Source organism: Hyla sarda, chromosome 4, assembly GCF_029499605.1.
Source record: "Hyla sarda isolate aHylSar1 chromosome 4, aHylSar1.hap1, whole genome shotgun sequence".
NCBI lineage: Eukaryota > Metazoa > Chordata > Amphibia > Anura > Hylidae > Hyla > Hyla sarda.
In genome coordinates, this window is record NC_079192.1 from 92,868,510 (window position 1) to 92,881,356 (window position 12,847).

The 12,847-nt window shown below is 42.4% G+C and overlaps 1 protein-coding gene across 2 annotated transcripts in view; it reads left to right on the top strand.

The window, feature by feature from the left end:
* The window catches only part of BLM (BLM RecQ like helicase), a 109,675-nt gene that overhangs the window by 41,433 nt on the left and 55,395 nt on the right, over nucleotides 1-12,847 (top strand). For both annotated transcript variants that reach the window (XM_056571558.1, XM_056571559.1), the window contains exon 11: nucleotides 3,224-3,322. In XM_056571558.1, coding sequence (XP_056427533.1) covers nucleotides 3,224-3,322 — 99 coding nt within the window. The remainder of the gene's footprint in view (nucleotides 1-3,223; nucleotides 3,323-12,847) is intronic.

Genomic DNA, 12,847 nt, shown 5'->3' on the forward strand with positions numbered 1-12,847 from the left:
GAGAGTGCCATTAAAAAATATATATATTTCTCAGTCTCCGCATTGGGGGACACAGGAGCCATTGGGTATCTGCTGCTTGCCACTATTAGGCTGACAATAGGCAAAAGAAAAAAATCAAGTCTGCTTCTCCCAGCGGGATATATCCGCGCCCTGAGCTAATTTGTTTTAGCTTATTGTCATATGAGGCAGACACAAGTCTGGAGCTCTCCAGACCTGGTCTTTGCTGTTGTTTTTTTCCCCATCATCTACTGTTACTGTTTGTTTAGGAATTTTTCTCTTCTCCTTTTTGTTATTTTTTTTAATAGTTTGGGTGAAAGGAGCATAGCGCTGCCTGATCTCCCATTTGCGATGGGCCGTCAACCTCGTTTCGCCAATTACCAGCGCCAGATGGTTGTACCCTGGGTCCGGGTACCCCTCCTGTCCCTGCTTGCCCCACTGTAGTAGCCTGGCATGATGCAGCGTTGCGTTAAGCTGACTGAAGACTCCAGCAGTGGAGTATGTTCTCTGTGGATGAGTATCCTACCAATCCCCCCCCCCCCCCCCCATCCTTCCCTAGCTCCTTGGTGGTATTCCAGTGCATGTCTAGATGGACAATGCCACTGCTGTAGTGTATATCAATAACAAAGACTGCACCCTCAGTGCCTTGGCCATGGCGGAAACAGACAAGACTCTTGCCTGGGTGGAACACGACGTCCCATCCATCGCGGTGGTCCATATTCTTGGGATGGACAATTGGGAGGCGCGCAACAGCGGACCCTAGGGACTCTGGATGTGGACCTGTTTGCATCCCGCCTGAACCATCAGGTTCCATGTTTTGTCTCCAGGTCCTGAGACCCTCTGGCACTAGCTGTAGACGCTCTCGTATTCCCTTGGACCTCCTTCTCCCTTCCCTTTTTTCCCCAGGGTTGTCAGGAAGATCAAGGTGGAAGGCGTCACTGTGATTCTGATGGCTCTGGATAAGCCCCGCCGCTCGTGGTACGCGGACGTCATTTGTCTCGTCACGGACGTTCCCTTGTGTCTTTTCCGGATCTTCCCGACCTGCTCTCGCAGAGGCTCCTCTGCCACCCCAATTAACTTATGCTGCATTTGCTGGCGTGGTGCTTGAAACCGCGGTACTGAGGGTTCGGAGTTTCTCTACCCGGGTCATTCGTACCATGCTTCGGGCTCAGAAGCCTTTGTCCGCCAGGATTTACCATCGCACCTGGCGGGACTATTCCAGTTGGTGTGAGGTGCGGTCCTTATTTCCCACCTCCTTTTCCTTGTCGAACCTTCTGTCTTTTTTTGTAACCCGGGTTGGAAACGTGCCTTGCACTCAGGTGTCGGCACTTTCCATTCTCTTTCCTCTAATCCGCATGTCCACACATTCTTGCAGGGCGTGGCTCACGAGGCTCCGCCATATTGGTCTCCCACTCCACCCTGAGACCTGAACCTGGTTTTTGACGCTTTGTAGGGCACTCTGTTTGAGCCCCTCCTGGAGGTCTCTCTTCGTTTCCTTTCCTGGAAGGTGGCCTTTCTCATTGCGTTTACGTCCATCAGGTGTTTCTCTGAATTGGCGGCTCTCTCCTGCCTTCCCCTTTCCTAGTTCTTCATCAGGATTAGTTGGTTCTTCATCCTGTACCCTCTTTCCTGCCTAAGGTAATCTCCACTTGAATGAGGATATTGTGTTACCCTCATTCTGCTTGGACCCTTTCCACCACCAGGAGTGCTCTCTCCAATAGCTGGATGTGGTCCAAGCCATTCGGACCTACCTGTCAGTAACTTCTTCCTTTAATATTAATAATAGGTTTAGATTGTAAGCCCCATAATCTATCAGTACGTTTTGAAGTGTGGTAGGTAGGGATGTCCCGATACTGGACATTTGCACGAGTACTTATGCAAATGTCCTCGATACCTAATCCGATACCTGCCGGTGGGGGCCGTCTGCACCCTCCGCTCCCGAGCTATGCAGTGTGCTCAGCAGCCGAGCGCACATTATAACCGGGACCCGCCATTAACCTTTTAGACACTGCGATCAAAGTTGATCGCGGCGTCTAAAAGTCCTGAAGTTAACTGCTGGTTTACTCAGGGATGCGGATCGGGATCACTGTGGTGTAAACGCGGTGTCCCGTTCCGCTGTGAGGACGGCCGGAGGTCCCTTATTGTGCTCTGTGCTGTCAGATTGTCGCTCCTTTACTGCTGCCAGCCATGGCAGGCATTAGTAAAGGAGCACCGATAACACTGAACATGGCTATGCTATGACATAGCATTGATCAGTGTATGCAATCTACAGATTGCAAGTAATAGTCCCCTATGGGGACAAAAAAAAAAGTGGGGAAAAAAAACCTTTAAAAAACAAAACAAAAAAAAAGTTTAATAAAATAAAAATATATTTTTTTAATATAAAAAAGCGCTTTCTTGTATAAAAAAAACAAACCAAAAAACTCTTTTTTTTCCATTTAAGGGAACGTGCTCAGAGGCAGATCCACAGTGTATTTTAAACTGAGGATCCGCCGCTGAAGGACCGCTACATGCTGCCCTTAGATATGCCTGCAGTGTGCTGCTCTGAGCAGGCACATCTAAAGGCACCAAGTAGCGGTCCTCAGAGGTAGGGGGCGGTATATGCTGCTGGGGGGAGCCAAATTCTTTATCTATTTTGCCTAGTGGCCAGCAGCATATACCCAATGGTTCCTGTGTCCCCCAATGACGGCTTTGAGAAAGAGAGTGATTACAAAAAATCAACTTATAGGTTTAGGGTTTGCAGTAAACTGAAAAGGGGCTGTTTTGGTTGGACAACTAGTTTAAAACATAACATTCAAATACTGAAGAAAGAGAAGGACTCCAGCTCAGCTCAGGAAGATACGGCTTTATTCACATCTACGAGGCAACAAGTAACAGGGAGGAAGTGACGCGTTTCGGCCAGATGCTGGCCTTAGTCGTACGACTAAGTTGTACAACTAAGGCCAGCACCTGGCCGAAACGCGTCACTTCCTCCCTGTTACCTGTTGCCTCGTAGATGTGAATAAAGACGTATCTTCCTGAGCTGAGCTGGAGTCCTTCTCTTTCTTCGTGATTTATCCGGGTGAGGTCCACACCCACTCCGTGCCCAGCATCCAGACCAGGGATTGAGCCGGGATACCTGCTTTCTGTTTGCTCCAACATTCAAATACTGTAAAAGAAAAAGCTTGTAAGAACCCTGATTTATTTCTGTACAAAAATCCACATGACTTTATTTTCTTTATTAAAGGTTTGTGCAAGCGCAAGACTTATCACCACAATGGAAAATTTGTATGAACGTCAACAGCTGGCACGGTTTGTAATTGATGAAGCTCACTGTGTTAGCCAGGTAAGCTGTCCTATGCTCTAACAAACCCTGGTAGTAAGTCCGGCAATAAGCTTCTATCTGGGCAGGAAGTGGCTAAGGAAAAAAATAACACTTTTATCTTATTCGTTCCTGCAGTGCCTTGTAATTGGAGCTCTTTGACACTAGGACCTAATATGTAGGAGAAATCATCTCCCTATGGTCTCCGTTTTGTCAGAAAATGTAATAATATCATAACTCAATTATGAACTATGAATTATATTTATGCTCAATAGCAATATTAAAAATATTATGACCATTGAATGAATTGCCAAAAGTATACAAACAATGCAATTTACCATATCTGGGCCCGACTATTTTCCCAGATATGAGTTCTAGGAAGTAGTTTTGGAAGGAAGTTTTGCAATATAATAAAATAGTAATTAAAGTTATTATAAAAATTATGTACAGGTTTTATTGGTTATAATAGATTAACATTAAAGAGTATATAAACACACCATGATATATGAATATATAAAATGAATGATACATAAAAGGAATACTGTAGTGGAGTATAACTTATCCTCTATCCGAAGGGGGAGGGGGTTTGGCGTGGGGTTCCGACCACTGAAACCCCCCACAATCTCGAACGGGGCTGTGGCAGTCTGCAGGAAGGGGTCTGGAACGGCCCCTTCCTGCAGACTGCCACAGTACCATTCAGGAGATTGCGGGGGCCCCAGCGGTCAGAAGCCCATCCCGATCTATTACTTATCCCCTAACCGTTGAATAGAGGATAAGTTATATTCCACTACAGTATTCCTTTAGTGTATGTTCACACGTACAGGATCCTGCGCAGATTTGATGCGCAGGATTTGTAACTGCAGAAGCTGTGCTCAGTAATTTAGTTTACATTGAGATCTGCAGCAGAAAATCGTGAATGTGTGAACGTACCCTTAAAGGGGTATTCCAGGAAAAAACTTTTTTTTATATGTCAACTGGCTCTAGAAAGTTAAATAGATTTGTAAATGACATCTATTAAAAAATCTTAATCCTTTCAGTACATATGAGCTTCTGAAGTTAAGGTTGTTCTTTTCTGTCTAAGTGCTCTCTGATGACACCTGTCTCGGGAAACACCCAGTTTAGAAGAGGTTTGCTATGGGGATTTGCTTCTAAACTGTATTAAGATACAGAACTAATATAATATTCAGAAATACTTAAATTAAGTTTCCTAGTGGGCATTATTGTATCATGTGGTGGAGCAGAGAAAGATACTATAAACCAAGCTATATGCAATATGTGAAATATGTAAAACCAGTCCTCAAGAACACTGTGGGTATATAAAATATAGTGGAGTAGATTAAAAGGAGAAAAGATATTGGATTAAATTAATATTAATTTATTAATGTAAGTATATGAATTAATAACCAATCACTCTGCAGGGCACTTGCAAGAGAGAATTGGAAAGTACTAAAAAAAAAATGAGTAAATACAAATAAAAAATTAAATATAAAATAAATGCACCAATTAATAAATAGATATTTTCATTAGTGTCCACTGGATGGTTAACAATATGTCTCTTTATATTGATAATCACAATTGTGTCCCAGGGTGTCCAATAGAAAAATCACAGTTCAGTAGGAAAAGAGTTCAAAGAGTGAATGAATGAATGAACTCCTGTGAAGATCTTATGAGTCTCATCAGTTACTGTAACAGATTTGTAGAAATGGCAACAGTTGTAGCAAATATAGCAGCAGTTGTGGCTACAGTAGCGATTAGAGCGGCTATTGTAGTGGCTTTGTTGCAATCTTTGAATATGTAGTATCGGTGCACATCACCACTCGCCCTCCTTCTCGGCTGTTGGTGATCCCGGCAGGCAGCGATACTCACGGATAGTGTTCTCGGAAGATCGCGAACCTCTGCAGACCGCGGTATCCTGTGAGTGGTGAAGGCTGTCTGTAATGCCGTTCTGGATTGTAGCCTGGGTGAGTGGTTCTCCGGTTGGCTGTCGGTGTCCTGGACAAGCACAGAAAGGCGTCCGGCCTGGGGAAGACGTGTCCAGGAACTTAGCTGTCCGGGGCTGTGAGTGCAAGATTGGAAGCAGCTGCGTGTCCGAATGATGCGCTAGCTGCGCGCGTGTTGTGGTGGTCCTTAATCTGTGGGCATCCAGCGGTTGCTAGCCCATGGGTGGATATAGAGTCTTTAAAAGTGGTATACACTTATATGATGTGGTGCTTTGGATAGTCAGACGCGTTTCAAGGCCTGCGGGCCTTTTCTTCAGTGACAGATGAGATATATATGCCCAGCAGTGGTGTCTGTATTTATAAGGTCTACATGCAATGATGTCATGTTGATTAGGTAGCTACTAAGACATGGAGCCTGGCTAGTTTGGGTTTGATATAAGATCAGAAATGGATCCTATGAAGATAGGTATAGTAAAGGAGAAAAAACTTAAGAAGAAGAAAAAGAGGATATATGATATTAAGAACAGAATGCAAAAATATAAGATAAAAAATGGGAAATACTTAGTGTTTATATGTAAGATTACATAAAGATGTCTGAAATAATGATGTGAGTACAAAGTATGTGCAATAATGAAACGGCAAATATGAATGAGATATATAGAGGTATTGTAGTATTTCAGAGGATGCAATATTATATAAATTGTGTACATTATGATTCCACATACTAAGAGGAGTACATTAATAAAAAATGGTGAACGTAAAGAATAAGAAATAGATGTGGATATATCCTAAACTAGGATAAAGATAGCTTTAAAAATAGCATAAAATATGGAATAAAAGTATATAATATATTAATAAAATAATCAAAAATGGGAATGTATAATGTAAACAAATATGATGGAGTTATATTTATAACTAGAACCTGAAACCACATATATGGGGGTATGAAAATATAGAATAAATATAAAATAATATATAAGGGAGGGGGGGGGGAAGGGTCTGTACAGGGAACAAAAAAAGGTGAATTCTGATGTAGAAAATTCTCGGGGAGGCTCGTCCACAGGCGCCGTCACTGGGTCGATAAGCAACCAGCCAGTGACGGGTCATGGGGGCGAGCCGCACCACAAGATGGAATCAGAGGAACCCGAAGATTTTGAGTTCTGCATTGAGTCCTCTAGGCTTGATGGTGTCAAAATCGAAAATCTTCCTTGATTCTGCCTTAGACATTCTTCTGATGTAGTCACCACCACGCCAGCATTTTTTTACGTTTTGGATGGCCAAGAAAAACAGCTCTGACGGGTTCTGGTTGTGATGTTCTACAAAATGTGCTGACAGTGGGTGTGTTTTTAGACCTCTTTTTATGTTATAAATATGTTCTGCCATACGTATTTTAAACTGTCTCTTCGTACGGCCTATGTATTGTTTTTTACATGTGCACTGGATCAGATAGATGACCCCTTTGCTATGACAGTTGAGACACTCAGTGATTTTGTGAATGTGATTATTGGATGTGGATGAAATGTCGGTAATTTTTTTAGGGAAATTTGTGATTTTGCAAGCTGAACAGGTACCGCATCTATGGAACCCCTTGCTTTGTAACCATGTGGATGGTGTTGCGGAACTGGTTGGTTGTCTCGCTGTAGGGGCGACTTGAATGCCTAAGTTGGGGGCTTTTTTGTATACTATAGGTGGATGAGAGGGGATGTTTTGACCAATGACCTTATCCTTAATTAAAAATTGCCAATTCTTTTTGATAATAGTTTAAATTTTATTGTAATCTTTATTAAAAGGTAAAATTAACTTAGGATCATCATTTTGTGATAAGATTTTAGTTTCTCTGGGGGTAAAAAATTAAGATCTATCTAAAATCCGAACTTGATTAAAAGATTTGTCTAAAATACTTTTTGGGTAATTTTTCTCCAAGAATTTTTCAGTAAGGGCTTGAGCCTCTCCTTCAAATTTAGTGTGAGACGTACAATTTCTTTTTAGTCTGCGGTACTGACCCGTAGGTACATATAGAAGCCACCTGGGTAGGTGGCAACTATTAAAAAGAAGAAAACTATTTTTGGCTACGGGTTTATGATACGTACTGCAGTTCAATCTATCTGAGTCTGTAGTAATTAAAAGGTCTAAGAATTCTAAAGTACCTGTGCTTATGTGTGGGGTAAAATTTGAGATTTTCCTAGTTATTATGACGGAAAATATGGATTTTATAAACAGGAGGCGAGTAATATAATGCATATTTTTCTCTTTATAAGCTCTCAGCAGCGAAACAGTTAATACAGTGAAAAAGAAAAAAAGCTTAGAACGCATCCAAACATGACTAGACAGGTAGCCAATCACTGAAGACCCTAGTCCATAAATTGCTCGTCTGTGAGGTAATCTTCCTCTTTCTCAATGCATGAAGATAAACCAAAGTTCATAAGTAGAAATTGAAGACTTCGAACACTTTGATGACTTCTCAATAGGTATTCGGAACAGTAGAAACGGGATGTAGAAGAATTAGACTCAAATCTATGAAAGTGAAGCTTTGTGGATTCCATCAGTAAGCTGAAATAAAACAAAAAGAGTGATAATAGGGTAGGGAATTAGGGAGGGATATTACTCGCCTCCTGTTGTTTATAAAATCCATATTTTCCGTCATAATAACTAGGAAAATCTCAAATTTTATTACAACAGGAGGCTCCTAATATAATGCAAGTTTAAAGCTATACAATTGATTATAACACTGACATAGATATGTGAGATTCTGGTCTAAAATAAAAGGCTTTGAAAGTAGATTCTGAAGACCAATCTGCGGCCTTCAGGAGATCATTAAGTGAGCCACCTGTTTGGATAGTTTTTGTGGACATGGCACTTCTTAAGGAGTGGGCACCGAATTGGGAAGTGTCAATACCTGCAAGAGACATGGTGTGTCTGACCCATCTAGCTAAGGTGGGAGAGGATACAGGAAGGTGTGGTTTTCGGAAAGAAATGAGAAGTTGAGAGTTATTAGGGGATCTGAGAGAAAAGGTCTTGGATTCGTAAGATTTAAGACATCTGACAAGGCATAATGTTGAAGAAAAGTCGGATAGAAAACTGATTGAATATTGGTTTTCGTACGGCGTGAAATCCTGAAGGTAACTCCTTGAGGTGTAAAGGATCTGAAAGATATGTCCAGAGCCTTAACATCGGATACTCTTTTGATTGAGATTAAGCAGAGGAGAACTGTTAGTTTATAAGAGAGGAATTTTAATGAAAGTGAGTCATTGTCTTCCCAAGAAGAGAATAAATTGAGGATAAGGGATACGTCCCAGGTAGAACGATATCTAGGAAGAGGGGGTCTTTTAAATCGAATGCCTTTGAGTAATCTACATATGAGAGGATGTTTACCGATGGGGAGTGAATTAATGAGGTTATGTTCTGAAGAGATGGCAGATCTATATAAATTAATAGTCCTATAGGCTTTGCCAGAGTCGAAGGCTTCAGATAAATAATTTAGGATATTTGAGATAGATGAGTTATAGGGATCCAGGTGTCGTTGAGAGCACCAATGAACCCAAAATTGCCAGGCTGATCTGTAAGCCTTTCTGGTGCCCGGAGCCCAGGCTTCGGATAAGATGTCTTTAGCTGATTGCGAAATTTCAATATTAGGGGTTGTTGATTCGATACGAGACAAGCTACCAGGTTGAGGCCTCCAGAAAGAACAAGAGGGTGTTGATTCCCTGAAGGATCTAGGAGAATGGATGGATGATTGGGAAGGAGGAGTGGGAAGTCTATGAGGAGAGAGAGAATCTGGGGGAACCAAGATTGGGATGGCCAATGGGGGATTATCAAGACTATTGTGGATTTCTGATAGATGACTTGAGATAACACTCTTGGAATCAAGGCAAATGGAGGGAAGGCGTAGAGTGTCGTTTCCGGCCAAATCTGTAGGAATGCATCTACTCCTAGAGCTTCTGGATCCGGACGCCAACTGAAGAACAGAGGTAATTGGCGATTCAGTCGAGAGGCAAATAGGTCCATGTATAGAGGACCCCAATGGGAATTTATTGATGAGAAAATGGCAGGATCTAGTGTCCAGTCGCTGTGGTCTGATAGGTAGCGGGAGTTCCAGTCTGCCACATCGTTGGATAGGCCAGGTAAGTATTCTGCCTTCAAGATAATATTCCTGTCGAAACAGAAGTTCCAGATATTGATTGTAATATCTGAGAGAATTTTCGAAGTGGTACCTCCTAACTTGTTTATGTATTGGACTGCTGATATATTGTCCAAGCGAAGTAAAATGCAGCAATGCGATCTGAATTTTGCAAAGCTCTTGATGGCGAAGAAACCTGCTAATAATTCCAATACATTTATGTGAAGGGAACCTTCTTGTTCTGACCATTTTCCTCCCGTAGAAAGGGATCCGCAACGAGCTCCCCAGCCTAAAAGACTGGCGTCTGACTCTATGATCAGATCTGGGTTGCAATTGAAGATTGCTTTGCCGTTCCAGGTCTGGATATGGCGAAGCCACCAGAGGAGTTCCTCCCTGGCCTCTATCGATAGGGGTATGAAGTCCGAATAGGCAAGGCCTTCCCTCAGATGCTGAATCTTGAGGCGTTGAAGAGCCCTGTAATGTAAGGGGGCTGGGAAAATTGCTTGTATGGACGCGGATAAAAGACCCACAATACTAGCGATGTTTTTTAGGGATATTAGATCTTTGTTCAGAGTAGAAAGAATTTCTTTTCTGATCAATTGTAATTTCTTGGAGGGTAAACTCGGCGTGGTTGTCTGAGTGTTGATGGAAAACCCTTGAAATTCTACTTCCCTTGAAGGGGTCAATACTGATTTCTTGAGATTGATAGAAAATCCCAAGTTGGTTAGAAGGGATAATGTCCATTGAAGATGTCGTTGGATCAGAATTTTTGATTGAGCCATGATGAGGATGTCGTCTAAGTAGATGATAAGACGAACACCTCTGCTCCTCAGTAGAGATATTATTGGCTTCAAGATTTTGGTGAAGCACCAGGGGGCCGATGAGAGGCCGAATGGGAGGCAGGTAAATTGCCATTTCTGATTTTGCCATAGGAATTGCAGGTAAGGTTGGTGAGATGGATGAATGGGGACTGTAAGATGGGCATCTTTCAGATCCACTTTTAGTAGCCAATCGTTTAGGAGAAGGAGGTCTCTTAGGAGATGAATACCCTCCATTTTGAAATGGTGGTATACTACGAAGTTGTTGAGATATCGTAAATTGATTACAGGTCTGTATCCCCCATCCTTCTTTTTTACTAGAAAGATGTTGCTGAGGAAGCCTGGGGATTGAAGGGGTACTTGAATGATGGCATTCTTTGAAGATAAATCCATCAATTCCTGATTGATGAGATCTTTGTCTTGGCTGGAGAAATTAATGGGATGGGGTGGAGAGATATGAATTGGGGGGGAAATGAATTCTATCACGTAACCTGATAATGTGTTCAGTACCCATGAGTCTGAGGTTATTGAAGCCCAAGCTTGGAAAAAATGTTGGAGTCTTCCCCCGAGAGGAAGGAGGGAAGAAAATAGGGGAATTGGACTTGCCTGAGGAAGGTCTGGATCTGGGAAATCCTCTGTTTCCTCTTGCCTTCCAAGGTCTGGCTCGGGATGGGAAGAAGGGCGATGCTTGATAAGTAGAGGTGGGATTCTGTGGTCTTTCCTGGTTGTAGGAGCCTTTGAAGTATCCTCTGGATGTTGCTGAGCGGCTGGAAAAACGGCTTCTCCCTTTTCCAGCCCTGCCAAAAACTCTACTCTGGAAGACCTTTCTTAGCGAATTTTGGGCTTTATCCAAAGAAGTAAATATTCCTACAAATTTTCCTATTTCTTTGACAAATCCGTCACCAAATAAGAGACCTTCGGTAGAAGGTCCAAATTCTGCAGTAGCTAAATTAGTTAACTGGGGGTCCAGTTTCATCAGAATTGTCCTTCGCCTTTCGGCGGTCATTGCAGCGTTACCGTTACCGAAGAAACATATGGCCCTTTGGACCCAGCCATGAATAATGGAGGCGTCCATTGGTTGTCCTGATGCCATTGATTGTTCTGATATATCAAAGATCTTAGAGAGGGGGCCTAAGATGTCCAAGTATTTATCTTGAACGCTTTTGAGGGAACGATCAAGTCCTTTTTTAGGGTTTTTACCCGTCTTTAATATATATTTCACTAAAACTGGGTCCAGTTCGGGGGTAACTGCTGCTAGGTCTGGGAGAGAAGGCCTTGGGCACTCTGCACGTAATTTATTACGAGCGGATCTGTCTAGTGCTTTTTTAGCCTTTGAGGTTAGATATTTGGCAATCTGTGGATGGGGTACCCAATCTGAGGATCTTGGGTGTGCAATGGAGTCGGGCTCAAAGTAAGGGTTACCCTGAGTGTCCAAAATAATTGGAGTGGTTTTTTCAGTTGAAGTCTCAACAGCAGGAGGGTCAACAATTTCTCCTTCTTCAGACCCAATATCTTCCATCTCAATAGATAGGTCATCATCGGAAATATCAGAATATGAATCTGAATAATGGTGGGTCAAATATACGTCCGGTTTCGCCCTTTTATGGGCTGTCTGAGTCCGAATATTAGACGCTTCCTCTCGGACAGAGGGTCTGGTCTGTGAACTAGTAGCACAGAATTCAGGGCCACTGGAAGTAGGTGGCATGCTATAATGGGCCTGACCTACCCTGGTTTCAGGTATTGGTTTATGTTTACGGGTTTTACGGTCCTCTGAACAGAATTTTTGTTTCTTTAAGCGTTTACCGGCTTGCTTATGACCCATTGCTAATTGAGCAGTAGATTCCTCTGCAGACCAATATTGATCTGAGGGTGTAGAGAAAATATTTGGTTTATTATGTGCCATAACCAACGAAATGGACCTGGCAACTGTATCATTAAGTACTGATATAGCGGATGACATTGCTGTATTAATTGATTTAGATATGGACATGTCCACCATAGACTGAATACGGTCTTGTGTCCTAGGGTCAAAATTATCTGTCTCCAAAGGGTTAACCTCCATATTGGTGGGTGAGGTATTTTCCATTAATAATATAGAGAGAAGCAGAGTGGATATAATATGTTAGGTGGAAGTCTAGAGTAAAGTTAGGAATATGGTAATGATGGAGTTAATTCAAATAAGGTAGTCTCTTGTTAATAACTACTAGTTGGCAGTATAAGAATTTAAGGGAGCCTTCGGTGGAGGTGTAAATGGAGGCAGGGTGTAGCACAGATAGCTGTGAGGAAATTCTGACAGGAACAGTTGAGCGCGAACAGCTGATAAGAATGCTGGCAGTTGTGTGAGGAGACTCCATTCACTGAGTGGGAGCGAGATCTCGCGACAGCCGGGATTACAAACGCTGATAAGGAAGCATAGCTGTCAACGGGTGAGAGCGGCAGAGTCCCGGAGTTCAGATAAACTGTATTTAGGTATGAGGGACCGTAATAATAAAGGGATACAGTGGAGATAAGGAACTATTATCTAGAGGGGGGGGGGGAGGGGGAATGTAAGATGAATGAGTAGGGTTGAACGATAAGGAAAGTGTTAACAGTAAATGAAGTAACAGTCACTGGTAATTGATATGGTGAAGGTGACTTAAAGAAAAATGCTATAAATATGTATAAATGAGGTATA